This window comes from Spermophilus citellus (genome assembly GCF_964194105.1).
Source record: "Spermophilus citellus genome assembly, chromosome: 5".
NCBI lineage: Eukaryota > Metazoa > Chordata > Mammalia > Rodentia > Sciuridae > Spermophilus > Spermophilus citellus.
In genome coordinates, this window is record NC_138186.1 from 62,322,748 (window position 1) to 62,343,612 (window position 20,865).

The following is a 20,865-nucleotide window of genomic DNA, read 5'->3' on the forward strand; positions in this document are numbered from 1 at the left end:
AATTTTTAATTTTGAGTCACAGTCTTGATAAATTGTTGAGGCTGGTCTCCAACTACAATCTCCTGCCTCCACTTCCCCAGTTGCTGGAATTACAGGCATCAGCCACTACACCCGGGGAAGTATTTTCTCTTTGACCCTTCACAGAAAAAGTTTGCTGACTCTCTCTTTACGCACAGTGAAGCCCTGGTTAATACGTGGATCTCCCTGGGAGGAATTACAAGGTCCGTTGTGTTAGTAGTTAACTGCCAACTGGCTGAGTGCCACCCACTGGACTGGCGTCTATTGCAAGAACTTGGTGAGAGGAGAAACAGGGCAGAAAACATCTTCTAGAAGGGCTTGAGAGTCTTCTGGTTCAGCTCCCAGAGGACTCGCCCTGGACTTCTATGAGACTGGAGAGTCTGACAAGAGCTCAGGGAGGGGTTTGTCATTTTCCACCCGTGATGGCTTTCCTCCCGCCACCCTGCTTCACAGGCTTCTTCAGTTAGTTGTTTGTAAAATGTCCTGATATCAAAGCAAATCACTCCATCCAACACCTTCAGAGAAAATCATGTTTTGCCATTTTTTTTTCACCCAATATAACTAATTGTTTACTATGTGCCAGACACTGGGACAGATATTAAAAATAAGCATGGACATTGCCCACAGGGTACATAATCTGCATTTGAACTGCAAAATCATAAACCCTTCAAACCACGGACTTATGGCTCCAGCCCCATTCACTTAACATCCCAAACAACGAGGAAGTGCCTAGGATTAAAATAACTTGTAACTAATTAACACCTGCAATCAAGATCATAAAAAGAAAATCACCAGGGCCAGTTGTGTCAACTGAGCTCTGATCACTGTCGGTCTCCCTGGAAGGAATGTACTATGTTCTTCTTGCCTGTCTTCCATCAGGAGGCAAGTGTGTGGATACAATGAGCTGTAGCTTATGGAGTGCTTCCTATGTTGCTCGTACCTGTGGTTTACATATGCAATCTCACCAAATTCTGTATCAGCTCCATGAAGCAGGAACCACTACCCAGATTAAACATAGAAAGCAGATGCTCAAAATCACCATGGAGATAGTCAATGGTGGAGGTGGGATTTCAATTCCTCTCCATCTGACTCCAACGTTATCTTTAATCCTTATAGCACAGTGTTCACACATTTTTATGAAGGAAGGGAAAGATCTGGCTGGAAGCCAGGGAAGGTGGAGAGACCTGAATAGCCCCACTATTGCCCATTTGAAATCCAGACACCTAAGATTTAACAGAGTGCCTTGTCAAGCAACAGCATTGCCCTATTCCATTCCATTTCTCCTTCCTTCCTTCCTTCCTTCCTTCCTTCCTTCCTTCCTTCCTTCCTTCCTTCCTTCCTTCCTTCCTTCCTTCTTTCCTTCCTTTCTTTCGTTCTTCCTTCCTTTCTTCTTTCTTTCATACTGGGGATTGAATTCAGGGGTGCCCTAGCACTGAGCTACATCCTCAGCTCTTTTTATTGTTTCAAACTTGAGACAGGATCTTGCTAAGTTGCCTAGGCTGGCCTCGAACTTAGAATCCTCTTGCCTCAGCCTCCGGAGGAATGGGATACCTACCTGGCTACCTTAGCCTTTAGAAAACAAACTTCTACTTCCTGGCCTCCAAAATTAGCAAATATTCACTTTCATCATAATTGCTTCAGAATTTGAAAAAAATAATGTATTTAAGAGATAAAAGTCAGCTATGTTTTTGCTCCCTGATACTTAGAACCAATTATTCTTGTTAAGTTGATGTTCATCCTCACCCATTTTTAAAATCTTATGGATTCATTTGCTGACTTAAGCTATTTTAGCTGTTGAGCAAGTTCTGGTTCTTTTGGAAAGCATGTCTAATTCCAACAATTAGAGATGGTAGGGGATGGCTTTCTATTCCCTTTTTACACAGATGGCTTTGATAAAATAAAAATTGGTCACAGGCATTTTTTGCCCATCGGAAACTGATCCCCAGCTGACAGCCTCCTGTTTTATGTCTCTGCCTCTTGGAATGTTCTTGTGGCAGGAAGTGTTCTTCTATGGGCAGCAGATCTGAGATGGAGAGATGAAGGCTCTAGACCTAGAAGATTGCTCTAATATCAAAGATTCTTACACCTTGTGAATGCAACAACAGGAGAGCCTGGATATCCAGGAAGTACTGTGCTGGAGGAGATGGAGCCCACTGTGCACCTCTTCCCAACACTTCATTCAGTGACTTAGTGTTTTAGCTTGAACTCGACCATGATGAGAATATTTACACCATGGAAATCAACAACTACTACAATTGAAGGCTAGTTTCTTAGAGAGCTGATTGTTAAATATTCACCTGTGACTAACTGAATATATCCTGTAGTTTATTTTCTATTCTAGCATAAACACAAAAAAGTACTATAAGGAAGATATTGTGGGAACCTTTCATTGTATTTAACTAGAAGTGGAACTTGTAGCCTATAAGTTTTATGTGCTTCAACTTCGTTAGGTAGCATCAAATGCCCACCTTTATCCTACTTGCAGTGCTGAGATCTCCTATTTCCTCCTATTCTTGGTGACACTTAGTATTGTCAGCCTTCTCAATTTATGCTAGTCTGAGGTTGGGTTTGCATTTCATTGTTATTTGAATTTACATTTTTCTGATTACTTGTGAGGTTGAAAATCATTTTTTAATATTTATTGAGTTTTCTTCTTTGTGAACTTCCTATTCATATTTTTCCCATTTTTATCTTAGATCATATACCTCTTTTTCCCCCTTGTTGACTCGTAGGAAATCCTCAAGTTTCATGGTTATTTATGAATTATTCTGGAATTAGTTTAGAATATGTCTAGAATTAGTCTAGAATTATGTGTCATGAATATCCGATTATATGCAATATAAATATCTTCTCTCATTTGTGGCTTCTCTATTAATTGTGTTGTGTATTTGTCATAAAGAAGATTAAATTGTGATATAGTTAAACTTATTATTTTTTTATGATTTCTAAGCCTCTTTCTTTTTAAAATAATCTTTTCTAGCCTCCAAGTTAAAGGAATATTTCCTATGTTTTCTTTTTAAAAGTTTAATCTTATGTCTATGTCTTTAATTTATCTATAGTTTATATTTGCAAATAGTGTGGGGGTAAGAATTTAATTTATTCCTCATGGAAATGCTATTTTTTTCCAACATTATTATTAAACAGACAAAATTTTCCCCATTGATATTTTGGTTCCTCTCACATATGAAAACCCCATATAAACTTGCATCTCTTTTGATTCTTTCTATTGCACTCAGCGATCTTTCTTTTGTGCAATATTGCACTTTCTAATAATCATAACTTTGTAAAAATTCTTGATATTTATGTTTTAGCAATTCCTTTCTCTTTATTCTTTCTTTTCAGATTTTTCTTATTTATTCTGGGACATTTACTATTTTATGTAAAGTTCAAAACATTTTGTCTATTTGGCAAATTCTTCTGAAAACTCTGTTAAGATTTTTACTGAAATGACATGGAATTTATAGACTAATTCCAGACCAATCCATGAATATTTCATATATGTGTACACACACACACACACACACAAACGCACACACACACACACACACACACACACTGAGACAAAGGGAGAGAGAATATGAACAGAGAGGATTATATTATTTTATATTCTTCAATAATTGCTTTATAGCAGTTCCATAAAATTTTAATTCATCTTTTATGCTATAATGATTTAGGTGCCTTACCTATTACCCATCATATATACTGAATGATTTTCATTCTACTATAAACTTTATGGTGTATAGAAATATATGCTCAACTTAGTATTATTTTTCCAAACTTCTCCCAGTCTCTAGTGCATAAGCTTTTCAAGTAGACTTAGTCTCTGCTCTTGAAAGGTCAATGACATTATCTTTGTCTACCTTTTTTAAAACTACAGGATATAAGGAAGGGTTAAAGTTTCTAATATAACAATCAGGGCAAAGTCCAAAAGGTATTTATGACAAGGTGTCTTTGCTAAAATCAGCTCATTTGCAGCAATGGTCTGGGTTGGATCCACTTGTGTTCTCTCTTTTACCTTGTTTTTTGCCCACATAGCAGCTCTATCGGTAAGTACAGCTTTGCTCCTCAGAGTATTTTGAAATGCCACTCTAGTAAAAATTATCAATTTTCCCTATGTTTATTTCCTTTCAGATTAAGCATCTTCCAAAAGGAGATGGTAAGAATCAATTCAAATACACAATGTTTCTGAAATTTCTCTCTCTTGTTCAGCAAGATTAATGAGTTTTTTTTTCTACTTTTAACAAGTACCAGATGCAGAATTTTATGAAGAGAAGGACATTTCAGAAATCAACTTAGGTGGGTACAATTTTCTAGATTGTTAATTTCTTGAAATAATTTAAAACCTAGTGATAAGATTGCTGAAAAGCTTTTACCTTCATAATACTTCATTGCTTACTTTTTTTGGGGGATATATTTCTTGGTACTTACTTGAGATTTATAGTTTCTGAAAAATGGCAATATAGCAAGAAAAAGATCAGATTTTCTGGGGGGGTTGTGAGTCTCACATAACAATTTTCTGTTTGTAAAAATATCATATTGCCAGTTTTTATTGAAAAAAAAAATAAGGGAAAATAAGAATGGGTGATTATTCTGCTTGCTAAAGACAATTATAAGGTATAAGATCAGGATTTATTTACTGGGGAAAAGACCCTGCCTTACCTATTGCCCATCATATATACTGAGCATTTGGTTGGGACTCAGAGCAGCATGTCAGTGGATTTCTGTTTAGACAACCTGCTCACAGGTACATTTACCTGTGAGCATTACATTGGAGAAATCCGTGGTTTCATCCACTACGGGGAGGAGAGAAGAGCTGAGGAGCTGTCTCTTTTCCCTGTGTCCTTCTGAAATGAGAGGAAAGCCTTTACATTTCAGGGTCTTCTTCCAGGAGTGATGGAAGCAGAGACATTCATGACCATAAGCACCTTAGAGTTTGCCACAGCTTTCTGTCTAATGACTTCTCGGTCCAATCTTGAAGTGGAGTCAATGTCTTCCTTTTGCAGGAAGACGGGAAGCTCCTCCCAATGAGGCTGACTCACCCCAGATCATAGGTTACAGTAATGAGGCTCTCCTCCAGGTCTTCTGACTCATATCTCAATATCTCAGTGCTAACTGATGACAAATACAAAAACCCAGACCGAAGAGTTAAATCTCTCTGGCTTTGTTCCATTCACAGAGAAGGCAACTGGTTGATATTTAATTGAAACAGCTTGAGAATGTCTGCATGGGCAAGGTAGAAAGAGCTTAGGAAAGTAAATGAATGAATGAATGTAAACAGTTCTGAGGAGCTACTCTAAAACAGGGCTAGGAATAGAATTAGAAGTTTCTCAATCTCATCCTTAGTTATCTAGTAAAAGTTAATTATTTTTACCTCTGCACCATTTTTTTTTCTGTTCACCACCTCTGAACTCTGACCCCAATGAAGAAACCTCTCTATTATGTATCCCTCCTTTTTTAGACCATTCCAGTGAAGCCTCTAGGACTGATTAGCTTAGCCATGTGGCTAGATTCTAACCTCACAGATGGGTTGGGACAACCCCACAGAGAAAGTTGTCAGTTTTTGCTTGCTTCTCTCCAAGACCTGCAACCTTGATTGAATCTTTCTATTCTCCATCACAGACCGACTCCTCTAAGTCTGTCATTTCAGGAAAGGTAGATCCTCCTCCTGGATTTCAGGCTCAGAACCTCAGTTTTCCCTAATCTTGTTTTTTTTTTTCCCATACCTTACAATCTTCCAGGAAATGCCGCCATGCATACTTTCGGATTGGATGCCAGCTGACATATTTCCACCCTGTCATTGCTCCACCTGGTCCAAGTCCCCTCACAGCTGGCTTGCCCTTTCCCCAACCTCATGGCTGCTCCTCCTTTTCTGCTTTCATCCCATCTAGACCACTCCACACGACAGGGACAGAACTCTCCTCTTAATAGTTTTCAGATCATGTTTCTGGTCTACCCTTCTAAGGACTTCTCTTCCAACACACAATGACAGCCTTACAACCTTGATTCCCAAAGCATGGTCCACAGGCCAATATCACCCCCATCGCTTAAGAGCTTCCTCAGCAAAGCAGCACACTTCGGAGCACCCACCCTGGGCCAACTGAATCGGCATCTCCATTTTGATAGACCTCAGGTGATTCCGGGTGATCTAACCCTGGTTGTCTCTCCGGCCCCATTTCTTACTACTCTTCCCCTTTCTTACGTGAGCTTTCCAGGCACGATGACCCATGACCATGTAGCCATTCCACCATGAAAGCGTCTGTCCAGGGTGTCTTCCCCCAACTTGCAGCATTGGCACTTTAGGAAACACGTTAGAAATGCACACTCTCGGGCCCTGCCCAGACTTAGCTGCTGCCTCTACCTCCAACATGCTTCCTTTACTCCCTCCATCAGGTTTCTGTTCAAATACCACATCCTCAGGGAGGTCTTTCCTGACTACCTTTGTAAAATGGCAGCCATCTCTCACCTCAGAACTCTTTCTCCCTTACCCTGTTTTTTTTTTAATCATATATATATATATATATATATATATATATATATATATATATATTTTTTTTTTTTTTACCATTTGCCTTACTCTACATTTGTTTATTCATGTGCCTCCCCTTTCCCTCATTTAAGAATGTCATCGTCTTAATGGCTTTGTTCTATTCTCTGCAGGATCCCTTAGCATCTAGAAAAAAGCCTGACATATACTAGGCACTTAATCATTATGTGTTACATGAACCAATTGGGTAGTGAATAGATTGAGGCTTGCTTTCCCTGAGTGTGTACTTCCATGGAAAGTGCTTCCCATCCCCCGACCCTGGCCATGCTGATCAAGCACTGGGCCCAGGTCTGAGTGAGATGGTTCACATTATTCTGGAAGAGCTCTCCTCTCAACTTATTCCCAATCTAGGCCAGGTGCTAGAAAATGCATACATTTGCTCATGTCAAGCCTAGGTAAGAGTAGGATGGACCAGCACAAAGTGCCCTTACTAAAAGGACAACTCAGAAACTGGAGCCGACTGGCAATGAGGCAGTGGAGTCCTTGCTGTTTATTAGTTTTTGATTATACTGTTATCATAGGAATAGATCAGGATGAATGACATTAAAACAAATCTAGGAAATGTGAGCATAAGGAAGAGGACGAGGAAAACAGCCCCAGTCATTAGCAGGTGAAAGCATGTCTCTTCCTACATAACGACTCATGGTGTCATTTGAGAGTCTGAACCCAACTTTTAAAGGACCATAGGCTTTGCCACGTGGGCCTTTGGCTACTGCTTGAGATTGTGAGTGCCTGCTGATCATTCTCTGGCTTGGCTTCCCAGCTGTAAAACAGGGGCTGCCCTCAGATTAAAGTACAACCCACTGATCCTGACTGAAGTTGTTTGCATTTTCCTGGGAATGCTGCTTGTATCTTGAGAGTTATGATAAGAAGTGACATTCTTTTAGACCCTCAAAAAGTTTTCCCATAAGGATATTGCCCTTTAAGAATCCTATTTTCAGAAACAATTTGAGGCCAGGATTAAGCAATAGCTGCAGAGTCTATTCTGCTAAGCATCTGGCAGTGGGTGTTTAGAGATGGTTTTGAACAGATCTGTCTGCAATCCCCTGGCCTTCTTTATTTCAAGGGCAGAAATTTAGGCTTCATTTTGGAGGATGCCATCATTTTGTCATGGGAGAAAGCAAAACAAGCCTACTGACCTAGGGACAAGGCAGGAAAGTACAACAGCACAAGGGACCCTGGATGGGAAGTCAGGAGAGTCAGTGCTCATTTAGCTACCAACCACCTGGTTTGTCACTTCTTGTCTGTGGGTTCCATTTCTTCCTTTGATGAGAGGTTCAGAGTCACTGGTCAATGAGATTCCTTCTAATTCACCTCCAGGCTTTTTAGACAAAGTCTTTTTCCAAAATTGAAAAGAGAACATAATAATACTTTATATTTTCCTGGCTATTCACATATATCAGAGGGAATTTTTCAAAAAGAGTTTAACCGCATAAAGATTAAAATTAAAGATTTATAATGGCAAAGATGAATTTTAATGTGGGAGATACCTTTTAATAATGTTCATTCATTTTTTTTTTTCTAAATACACCTCTAGCTGCAGGCTTGGACCTCTTTCAAGGGGACATCTTGCTGCAGGTGAGTACCTCCCAATGACACAATAATGTGATCCAGGACTGCTGCACCACAGTGATGGGGGTGAATCTGTGTTCTATGGCCAGCCCTGGGGTGGGTTCTAATTGTTAGTCATATCCACAAGGACTTGCACTGTAGTTGGTAGTGACAAAAAAAATAGGAAAATGAAGCAAACAACAGAAGAGTCTATAATTATTAAATGGCCTATCTATCCAATTTTCCTATAAGCCAAGAATAAGAGAAAAGGAAATGCACCAAGGTATGTATTCAGCTGTCCATTTTGGGTGATTGTAGGTTCCCTTTATTTTATTCTTAATAATTTCTCTGAATTTTTCAAATTATCTCTAGGGAATCTCTATTACTTTTATAATGAGAAGACAAATGTCATTAGATTGTTGGAATCACTTGATAGATTCTATATGGTGTAAGAATTTAGTGAAAGAGAAGGTCAAGGTTACCTTGAGCACCAGGCTTCCCAGGTATCTTTGCTTGTGTTTTCACAGAACTCCAGGAATGCCCTCAGAGACCCAGACTCCAGGTGGAAGTTCCCTATTCCTTACATCCTGGCTGACAATCTGGGTAATATACGTTGCTCTTCATTCAGAACATCTGGTTTAACTTTTCTTTCTCTCCTTGCTCCTACTCAATGTCTTCAGTGTGTGTGTGTGTGTGTGTGTGTGTGTGTGTGTGTGTGGTGTCACCATCAATGTATAGAAGAATGTCCCAGCCCTGACAATTCTCATGGGAAGAAAGACATGACATTACATCAAAACCAGGGCTGCTTACCCAGTTTGAGATGGAATGTCAAAGAACAATTTTAAAATTGCAGCACACATTAAAATGTTAATAAAACCAAAATGAAAGCACACTGAGATAAAACTTGGCATCCTGGTCATGAAAAAAAATGTACTTTAATAGTTTTTTTTAGGTGGTTATGAGGATACTATTTTGCCAGAGAAATATGTCATGTGGTTGAGAAATAAAGTGTATATTTCACTTGTTCATCGTCCTTTTTCACAATAATAATATCTTTTTTCTCTCTCTTAAGATAATGATCTGTATTTTACTCATTGTTGAATCATAATTAGAAATAAGTAACAGAAGCTAAAGGTGATTGACAGCTGAACATCCAGCTGAATTCATGCTGGCAAGACCCTTTCTTCCTAAATAAATACCATTGTCCTAATTTGTGGGGAAATTGAGTTCTTTTCCCCAATGTTTGCCAGCATACTTGCAAATTCGTGCAATGCCAATATTTATTGGAACATGATTTGAGAAACACCAACTTTCAAAGGGATTCTTTCCCATTACAATTGTTCCTCTTATTTGTCCCATCTGATCCACCTTGTCAAGTGCCAGGCTCTGCATCTCCACCTGGAATTTTGTGGAGTCCTCACCATGCCTCTGTGATGTCAAAGTCAGTGTTTCTCAGACTCTCAGGTGCATTAGAGCCACCTGAGAACCTTGGTAACATGCAGAGTAAGTCAAGGTGAGGCCTGATATTCTGGGTGTCTGATGGTCTCCTAAGTAATTCTGACACTGTCAGTCCCATGCAGACACTTACTTGAGTGACAAAGTCTCTTTAGCTGCAAGGGAGGGAAGAAATAATAGAGACAGGAAATAAACCTGAAATAAGACAGTGGCACTAACATTGTAGCAGTACTTTTCAAGTAGTATCCCTTGAAACTCACCTTTAATGTTAAAAACAAAACAAAATAAAACAAACAAACAAACAAAAAAACCAGTTTGCCGGCTTCCTAGCCCCTTCTCTTTTTCCACCCCAGCCCCTGGTAATCCCTCCTCTATCTTACCTCCCTGCTAACTAATTAATTCTTTTTTAACTTTTGCTACTCAGTAATATTTCCTTGTATTAATATATGATAAATTATTTGTTTTCCTGTTGGTGAACATTTGGTTGTTTTTTTTATGTTTGTTTTTTATTTGTTCCAATTAGTTAGCAGAATGCATTTAGACTCATTGTACACAAATGGAACACAACTTTTCATTTCTCTGATTATACATGATGCAGAGCCACACCATTTGTGCAATCATACATGTACATAGGGTAATAACATCCACCATTCTACCATCTTTCCCATTCCCATACCCTCTTCTCTCCTCTCATTCCCCTCTGCCTGTCCTAAGTTCCTCCATTCTTCCCTTGCCACTGCCTCCACATTATGGATCAGAATCCACGTATCAGAGAAAATATTTTGGCCTTTGGTTTTTTGGGATTGGCTTATTTCGCTTAGCATGATATTCTCCAGCTCCATCCATTTACCTGAAAATGCCATAATTTCATTCTTTTTTAAGGTTGAGTAATATTCCATTATGTATATATACCACAGCTGCTTTGTCCATTCATCTATTGAAGGGCATCTAGGTTGGTTCTACAGTTTTGCTATTGTGAATTGAGCTTCTATCAACATTGATGTGGCTGTGTCACTGTAGCATGCTATTTTTAAGTCCTTAGGGTATAGACTAAAGAGTGGGATAGCTGGGTCAAATGGTGCTGAAAATACTGCTTTCCAGAGTGATTGCACAAATTTGCGGTCCCACCAGCAATGTGTGAGTGTACCTTTCCCCCCACATCCTTGCCAATACTTATTGTTGCTTTGCTTGTATTCTTGATAATTGTCATTTTGGCTGGAGTGAGAAGAAATATTAGAGTACTTTTGATTTCATTTTTCTAATTGCTAGAGAATGTTGGACTTTTTTCATATATTTGTTGATCAATTGTATATCTTCTTCCATGAAGTATGTGTTTAGTTCCTTAGACCATTTATTGTTTGGGCTATTTGTTTTTCCTGGTGTCGAGTTTTTTGAATTCTTTATATATGCTGTATCTGATGTGTGTGTGGTAAAGATTTTCTCCCATTCTGTAGGCTCTCTATTTGTGTTTTGAGTGTTTCATTTGCTGAGAAGAAGCTTTTTAGTTTGCATCCATCCCATTTATTGATTGTTGATTTTATTTCTTGTGCTTTAAGAATCTTGTTAAGGAAGTGATGCTCTAATCCGACATGGTGGAGATTGGGCCTATTTTTTCAGGGTCTCTGGTCTAATTCCTAGGTCTTTGATCCACTTTGAGTTGAGTTTTGTGTAGAGTGAGAGATAGGGGTTTAATTTCACTTTGCTGCATATGGATTTTCAGTTTTCCCAGCACCATTTGTTGAACAGGCTATCCTTTGTCCAATGTATTTTTTAGCACCTTTGTCTAGTATGAGATAACTGTATTTATGTGGGTGTGTGTCTGAGTCTTCTATTCTGTACCATTGGTCTACATGTCTATTTTGGTGCCAATACTATGCCATTTTTGTTACTATTGCTCTGTAGTATAGTTTAAGGTCTGATATTATGATGCCTCCTCTTTCACTCTTCTTGCTAAGGATTGCTTTGGCTATTCTTGGTCTCCTATTTTTCCAAATGAATTTCATGATTGCTCTTACTATTTCTATGAGGAATATGGTTGGGATTTTAATTGGAATTGCATTAAATCTGCAAAACACTTTTGGTAACATGGTTATTTTGACAATATTAATTCTGTCTATCCAAGAACATGGGAGATCTTTCCATCTTCTAAGGTCTTCTTCAATTTCTTTCTTTAGTATTCAGTTTGTTTTATATTTGTGGTTATTAAGAAGAAAACTGTTCTGATAATTGTTACACAAGTCTGTGTAGATATACTTTTTTAAATTTTTGGGAAAATACTTAGGAATAGAATTGCTTAGTAATATGGTAAGTGAATGTTAAATTTTATAAGGAAATGCCAGTTTTCCAAAGTGGCTGTGTCATATTACATCCCCGCTAAGAATGCATTTAAGTGTTCTATCTGTTCCACATTCTCACTAAAATTGGTAGTGCTAATTTTTTAGATTATAGCTATTTAATTATTGTGAAATGGAATCTTGTGATTTGAATTTGCACTTCCTTAATGACAACTGATATTTTACACATTCTCATATGGTATTGACTATTTGTGTATTTAATTTTATGAGGTGTACAGCTCTAGGGGTTACAGCATTCATCCTCTATATGTGATAGTCTCCTTAGATGGAATGTTATGCCATTTTGCATGAAATACAAGCATTTTACAATAGTATAATACCATTTATACCCATACCTTTTGTGCCATATATTTTTGTCTATATACTTTATTAGTCTGACCATTTTTTCTTCACATTGTTGTTTTTTAGAATATTTAATAGAAATTATAGTCTTCACATTTACCTTCATAGAGCAACTTCTGGTGCTCTTAATTCCCCTATATATCTCAGTTCCTATCTATGTCATTTCTCTTCAGTCTGAAGAACTTTCTTTAGCATTTCTTGAAGAGCAGATGTGTTGGTGACAAATTCTCTTCTTATTTTCATCCGAAAATAGGCTTTATTTTGCAGGATATTTTTATTAGAAATAGAATTTGGATTCGTAGTCTCCATTTTTTTTAATTTCAGCATTTTAAGGTTGCAATCCATTTTGTCTTTCTTCTTTTTTCTACATTTTATTGTAAGAAATTTAAATATGAAGAAAACATAAAAGCATTTTACAATGGATATTTACAAACTTACCACCTAGATTACAGAATTAACATTTTGTGTTTTGCTTTATCTCTTCTGTCCATCCTATCCATCCCTCGATATCCAAGCCATTCTAATTTTGATGGATTTAAAAGTAAATTTCAAAGGCCTGGGTATAACTCAGTGGTAGAGTGTGTGCTTAGAATGCTTAAGACCCTGGGTTCAATCTCAAGCATCTGAATATATACATACATACATACACACATTGTAGTTTAGTGGTAGAGAGCTTGTGCAATACACCAGTCCCTAAGTTTGAGCCCCAGTACCACAAAAATAACTAAATTAAATTAATAAAATTAAAAATAAATAAATAACATAAATAAATAATTTTCACGCACTAGTACATATTCTGTCAAATATCTCAGCCTACATATTGTTAACTCAAGCTCAATATTTGTTAATGGTTCTAATTAATGTAAAATGTACATAGGGTAAAAAATATATAAATTTAAGTGTATAGTTTAATGAGTTCTTAAAGGATTATACACCACTGAAACCTAAATTTCTTTCAAGAGATGGAACATTGTTCTCTCATGTCCTTCCCACTTACCTCACCTTACTGAACAAAAACTGTTCTATATTTGTCCTTTTGACTCCTAGATTTTCATATTCTAGGCTTTTATATAAATGGATTCATATGTTTTGGTATCACATTACTTTGACTAACAATTTTTTTTTTACTCAATAGAATGTTCTTGAGATTCCTCAGTGTTGCATGCATCAGCAACTTGTTCCTTTTTATTACTGAGTGCCATTTATTGTATGATTTAGTTTATCACAGTTCTTATAATCATTTAGGGTTGATTTCCATGGTTTGGCTACTATGAATAAAGCTATTAAACTCCAACTCCACAAACAAAATAAAACAAAAAACAAAACGAAAGACAAGAAAAATCTACTAGAAACATTTGTTCACGTGCTTTTAAAAAATATGTTTGTATCTTCAGAATAAACACCTAAGAGCAGAATTACTGGGCTTAACCATAGCTGTAAGATTAGTGTTATCCTCTTTCAATGAGCTTGTACCATTGTACATATCCACAAACAATGTATGAGAGTTCTAATCACTCCACAACCTCACTAACATCTGCATTGACCTTCTTTTTAATTTTGGCCATTATAGTAGGCCAAAATTATAGTGGGACATGTAGCACTGTTTTATGAATCATTTATAATAGCAAGTGGTGCTATTATATTAATTTGTATTTCCATGATGGCTCATGATGTCTCCTTTCTTTCAGTTACTTATTGGTCATTTCTCTATCTTCCCTTGCGAAATATTTGTTCAAATGGTTTAGCTATTAAAAAATTAGGTTGCTTATCTATTTATTGTTGTGTTGTAGAAATATTTTTGTATTTTAGATATGTATTTTGTCCAATATATTTATATATTTGGCAAGCATTTTGCCCGTTACATTGTCTTTGGTCTCCAATGTTTTTGTTGAGAAATCAGCCATCTCCATATTATGGTTCCCCTGTATGTAATGTGTTCATTTTTTCTCTACATGCTCTTTATTTTTGTTTTTGTAACAGTTTCACTATGATATGCTTTTGTTGATTTTCTTTGTATTTATCCTACTTGGGTTCACCAAGCTTCTTAGATCTGTAAGGTAATTTTAAAATTACCAAATATTAGTAATTTGGGGCCATTATTTTGCTCAAATAATATTCATTTTTAAGAATATTTTCTCTCTGATTCTTACCATTTGTAGTCTTTTGTTAAACTCATCAAGTAAATTTTCTATTCTGGATACAATGCTGATAGAATTTTCATTTGTTCTTTCTTATCATTTACTTTTTTGCTGAGATTCTTTGTTGCTTTTTTTCTTTAATTCCTTGAACAAATATATAATAATGATTTTCTTGGGATTTGTTTTTCTATTGACTGCTATTACTATATCTATGGATTATATTTTCCTGTTTCTTCACAGTTCCAGTAATTTCTAGTTCTATATTAGAAAGTTGTAGATGTTACATTGTAGAGATGCTACATTCTATGTTAATTTTTGTTAGAGAAGTTAAATTACTGTATGATCATCTGGGATTTGTGGAGGATTTGTTTTGGTCTTATCCTTAGTCGAAAGCAAATCCTAAGAGCTGGAACACTGTCTTTACTCTTAAGCTATGGCCTCTCCCAGGTTTTAGTGGATTGCCCAAGGGTTTTCACAGCCTGTCTATTTTGGCTTTGCTCAAACTCCAAATTCTTTTTGTACTGTGGTGGGCATCCCCGAATTAGGTGTTCAACCTGATCAACTTTCCACTAAGCTGTGCTCAGCCCTCTCCCATTTATGCTGAGTTCATGAGTCAGACAGGATTAGAGGGTCACTTATATACAGATTTTGGGGACCACTTTCCCTCCTCATCAACCATGACTTTCCTTTTCCATACTACCTTCCTTGATTTTCAGCCACTCAGGCTGGAACTCAGTCTCAAACTCTTCCCTGTGATATGTCGAGAAAATACATCAGTAGATATGCTTGAGTTCTCTTTTCCTTGCACTGAAAGAATTGGGACGCATCCTCATACAAAAAGCTGTATAAGTGTGAATCTTACCCAGTGAAATTTCCTTTCATGATTAGCAGTTTTCTCAGTTTTCTTGTTTGGTCCTTTTTCAGTGTATGCAAAGTTTTTTAATTTTTCAAAGTTTCTGTTATCTGTGGGAGGTGTAGTCAGATTCCACCTCCTCTACCATTACAACCTACGAAACTCAAAGGATTCTTACACGAAATATAATTAACCTTCTTTGCTCGTCTTTCACTGTGTATAGTCATTAGTACCTGAAGCTAATTCTTATATTATTTGATCCAGGCTTAGGAGAACTAGTGGTTTCAAAACTAATGTGTTGTTCAAGGTAAAACCATGTAAAACTTACAATGTCCACACATTCTGCTGGGAATAAGGGACACAGAAAAAGATACGCTCCTTTTTTTTCAAGGACCTAACAGCATACTAAGTGGAACAGATCATCTCTGTAAAAACAGCTCATGAAAATCTGGTGTGGCTCCCATATTGAGAGGAGGAGCACCCAGGGTTGGAAAGACAGAGGCTTCAACTTGCTTTGCTTTCTTTTTTTGTCCCCCTACTCAATGTTGTTGGGATAATTTTGACAAAAATATTAGAGTTGACAAGTTTGCATATTAGGTGTTCATAGGGAAGAAAAGGTATGATTTTGATATTAACTGCTCACAGAACCCCCAGTATTTGGCTTCAAGAAAACAAAAGCAGTACTCCAGATAGCTTGCCTTCAGTATTAGCAAACAAATTTTTGTTTTTACACCTTATTCAGGTATCCTGGATATATCTCTTCATATTATAGATAACTAAGTAAAAATAGGTAGATGTGTATACAAGTACTCTAGTAGGTTTAATGAATGCTCTTGTTATTGTTATTTGTGTTGTTTCCACAAGTAAGTTATTGACTATCCAATGACTATTTTGTTTTAATTTTATAAATTATTATTTTAATGGTACTAATAATGGGGTACAATACAACAATTTGATACATGTATACAATATGTAATGATCAAATCAGAATATTTAACATTTCCATTTAGTTAAAGATTTTAACAAGATTTTTGACTAACCTAATAATTGTACATGTTATGAGGTACAAAATGATATTTCAATATATGTAGATAATGGATAGTGATCAAATCAGGGTACTTCATATTTCTATCTCCATAGCATTACTTGTTTTTGTTTTTAAAGACAGAGTGTGAGAGAGAGAGAGAATTTTTTAATATTTATTTCTTAGTTCTCGGCAGACACAACATCTTTGTTGGTATGTGGTGCTGAGGATCGAACCCGGGCCGCATGCATGCCAGACGAGCGCGCTACCGCCTGAGCCACATTCCCAGCCCCATCCATAGCATTACTTGTATTTGAAGTCTTCAAGCTACTCTCTTCTTGTTCTTTATAAAATATGTAAAAGGTTATTGTGAATTATGGTCACCCACTGTGCTGTGGAACCCTAGAACTTTTTGCTTCCATCTGTGTTTTGATACTCTTTATTCAACCTTTCTCTATTTTCCCTCCAACTCTCCCTTCCCAGCCTCTAATAATTACTGATCTACATTCAAATTGACTCTTTTTTAGTACCCACATGAGAAAGAGAAAATGCAGTGTTCATCTTTTGATGTCTGACTTATTTCACTAAGCACAAATTTGCTGCACATGTTTGGATATTTCTTCTTATGGCGGAATCACATTTCATTATGGATACACACCACATTTTCTGTATCTGTTCATCTATTGGTGGGCATCTAGGTTCATTCCATGTCTTTGCTAATGTGAACAGAGCAGCAAGGGAATTGAGGTATTTCTTTGATCACTGATATCATTTCCTTTAGACATACACCTAGAAATGAGATGGATGTATCATTTGATAGATTTGCTTCTAGTTTTTTGAGCAACCTCTGTGCAGTTCTTCATAGTAGCTCTGCTAATTTACCTTCCCAACAATGTGTAAGAATCCATTTTCTCCAGAATTTGCTACTTTTTCTCTTTCCTGTAATAGTCATTTTAACTGGGGTGAGATGATATCTCATTGTGGTTTTGATTTGCATTTTGGCTGCGATGTTGAACATTTTTTTCATAAACATGTCAATTATTTGAATGTTTTCTTTTTTAATTAATTAATTAATTTTAACTAGGTATACATAGCAGTAGAATTCGTTTTGATTCATTGTACACAATTGCAGCACAACTTCACATTTCTATGGTTGTACACCATGTACTGTCACACCATATGTGCAGTCATACATATACCTAGGGTAAAGATGTCCATCTCATTCCACCATCTTTTGTGCCCCCATATCCCTCCCCTTGCCTTCCTCCCCTTTGCCCAAAGTTCCTGCATTTTTCCCATGCCCCCTCCACCAATTTCTTTTTTGTGGTGCTGGAGATTAAACCCAGGGCCTTGTGCATGTGAGGCAAGCACTCTACCAACTGAGCTATATCCCCAGCCCAAGTATTTGTTTATAACAATTGCCTATTTAAAAATTGGATTATTTGTGGGGTTTTTTTGTTATTGTTGTTGGATTTTTTGAGTTCTTTATATATTCTAGCTATTAATGCTTTATCAGATGACTTTTTTCCTATTCTGGAGGTTGTCTCTTCCCTCTATTCATTGCTTTCTTTGTTGCACAGAAGCTTCTTAATTTGTTTATGCTTTTGTTGCTCTTGCTTTTAAGGTCTTATTTTTTTTTTAAGAGAGAGAGAGAGAGAGAGAGAGAGAGAGAGAGAGAGAGAGAGAATTTTTTTTAATATTTATTTTTTAGTTTTCGGCGGACACAACATCTTTGTATGTGGTGCTAAGGATCAAACCCGGGCCACACGCATGCCAGGCGAGCGTGCTACCGCTTGAGCCACATCCCCAGCCCAAGGTCTTATTTTTTTAAATATATATTTTTTAATTATATCCTATACTGATGTGTTGAAGTGTTTCCTTTATGTTTTTTTCTAGTAGTTTCATAGTTTCAAGTCTTTTATTTAGGTCTTTGATCCATTTTTTTTTGTTGTTGTTGTTGATTTTTGTACCAGGTAAGAGATAAAAATTACATTTCACTTTTTCACATATGAATATTCCATTTTCCCAGTGTTGTTTATTGAAGAAACTGTATTTTCTCGAATGAGTGTTTTTGGTTCAATGGTACAAAATACAATGCCCATGAATAACTCTATGACTTTACAGCAACTGATTCCTGGCAAAGGCAATTATAAGTATTTCTTTAATTATTTTGATATGATCTCTTCAGAGCGATGCTGTGGAATCTCCAACATGATAGCTTACTAAATGAAACAAGGTTCAAAAGTCCATGACATAATTACCTGGTAAACTGCCAAGAATGATAAATTCTTTAAGTGAATGCATAAAATGAAATGTGCAAGAAATATGATTCAATTTTATGTGACTTGGTTTAATTTTTAACTGTGAGCTCAACCTTCACTGACTTGATGGGAAGAAGACACTGCACACAATGTAAAACCCAATCTCAGTTCCCTGGAGTATCTTTCCTCTTCACCCATCCTTGTCCGGCAATGCCCAGGTGTGAGCCTCTGGGGTGAAAGGGAAGGCATTTGATCTTTGGTCAGCATCTACCATTCTTGCTCCTCTGGTGCATTAGGCTTCTGCTGCTTGAGTTCCAATAGAAATCTCTACTATGTGACTCTCCTGAGGCAATGCACTAAAATATCTACTCCAGTGGGGGAAAGGAAAAGAGAAAATGGGCAAGTTATTTTATTAAGCCACATATACGTATGTGTCCCTATTCTGTAATCATATTTACATTGTATATTTAAAGTATGTACATAAGGTTTATGTCCACAACTAATTTTGCAGTTTTAGTTTCTAAGTAAATTGTTTACTACTAAAAATATATATAATGTTCTGGGTGCAATGGCACATGCCTGTAATCCTAGTGGCTCGGGAGGCTAAGGCAGGAGGATTGCAAGTCAGAGATAAGCCTCAGCAAATTAGTGAGACCCTGTTTTAAAGTAAAAAAATAAAAAGGCTCGGAATGTGGCTCAGTGGTTAAGTGCCCTTGGGTTCAGTCCTTAGCACCAAAATGTCATGGGGCAGACTGCTCAGAAAATGTACCAAGTCCATTTTGTCCAAATTGGAGATCTTTTTTCTTTGTAAATATTTATTTATTTATTTTTAGTTGTAGTTGGACACAATACCTTCATTTATTTATTTTTATGTGGTGTTGAGGATGGAACCTGGGACCCCGCATGTACTAGGCGAGCGCTCTTCCGCTGAGCCACAACCCCAGCTCCAAATTGAAGAGTCTTTATTTAGCTGGCTGGCCAGTGACTTCTCCCCACAGTACCCATAACTGTGTCTGCAAGGAACAGCCTGGAGCCTAAGCATTTCAGGGTTTTTAAAGGCACAAACCACATCAGGGTTGATGTAGCTACAAGCAAACAGGGGTACAGAAGCTGAATTGAGCAGTTAGCAAAACAATGCAATGGGTACATTGGCATTTCCCATGGGACTTTCCAGGTTAGCATAGCAGCAAGCAAGCAGAAAGGAAGTGGGTCAAAATGATCCTAGTTGAGTACAAGTTAGAGAATGGTTACTAACGTCTACATAATCAATTTCTGACAGGGTACATTGCCCCAAAAAATGGGAACCAAAAAGAACAATTTTACACTGTATCAGAATTGCCATTTTGTGTTGCCAAACATGCTATGCTAAGCAACTATTGATAGGTACAGGGGCAGAGTGTTCCCATGGGAGAAGCATTTTTTTATATGACATGGAGTCTCAGGGTAAAATGGAGTCTGTTTGGTCATTGCCCATATAGCCTGGCCCATAACAAAACCAAACAAATAAATAAATGAAAAATAAATTTTATATGTATGTGTATATATATATGTGTGTGTGTATATATATATGTATATATATAATTTCAATATATATAATTTCAATATATATATATATATATATATATATATATATATATATATATATATATGAAATGACCCTCTGTGAATTTCATGTAGTGGCATGGTTTTCTATAAGCTATAAATTATGTCTATTATCCAAGGTCTAAATAATGCTTATTCATTTTTTAACTGTTTTTTGCAGATCTAAATGCTAAAGGAGCCATTCTCTATGCCTTTGAAATGTTCCGCCTCAAGTCCTGTGTGGATTTCAAGCCCTATGAAGGAGAGAGCTCATACATCATATTTCAAAAATTTAGTGGGTTAGTATGAGATATTACAGAGTGTGAAATATCATGTATTCTCTGGTTTATAAAAATGACACAACTATTTTTTAAAGGCTAAAAGAAGAAATTCCAAGAAAACTAAAAGCCACATCAAATCTTCCACTGTGAATTTTTAAATTTTATGACATTCTAATGTGCTAAACAGAGAATGAATTGTTTGGATTATGTCTGGGCCTCAGAGAATTTTTTTTTCCTAGGTTTATGTCATTTTTAAAATTATAGGGGTTTTTTAAAAAAAAGTCAGGCTTATTGAGTTATAAATTATACCTTTCAAATGGTACTTTTCTGAATTATAATACTCTCTTAACTGCATCTCTGAAAAGTTCTAGATGTAAATTTGCTCTTTGGAGGATGTACTTCTAAGAACAAATTACTGTTATATCAAGAAAGGAGGTCTCCATCCTCAATGGTGTGTGTGTTG

General features: G+C 36.7%; 1 protein-coding gene across 1 annotated transcript in view; it reads left to right on the forward strand.

The window, feature by feature from the left end:
* Positions 1-3,995: 3,995 nt before the first annotated feature.
* The window catches only part of MEP1A (meprin A subunit alpha), a gene marked incomplete at its 5' end in the record, with an annotated part of 41,996 nt that continues 25,126 nt past the window's right edge, over positions 3,996-20,865 (forward strand). The window contains 6 exons of the mRNA XM_081296508.1: positions 3,996-4,064; positions 4,150-4,174; positions 4,264-4,314; positions 8,100-8,140; positions 8,641-8,716; positions 20,303-20,420. Coding sequence (XP_081152634.1) covers positions 3,996-4,064; positions 4,150-4,174; positions 4,264-4,314; positions 8,100-8,140; positions 8,641-8,716; positions 20,303-20,420 — 380 coding nt within the window. The remainder of the gene's footprint in view (positions 4,065-4,149; positions 4,175-4,263; positions 4,315-8,099; positions 8,141-8,640; positions 8,717-20,302; positions 20,421-20,865) is intronic.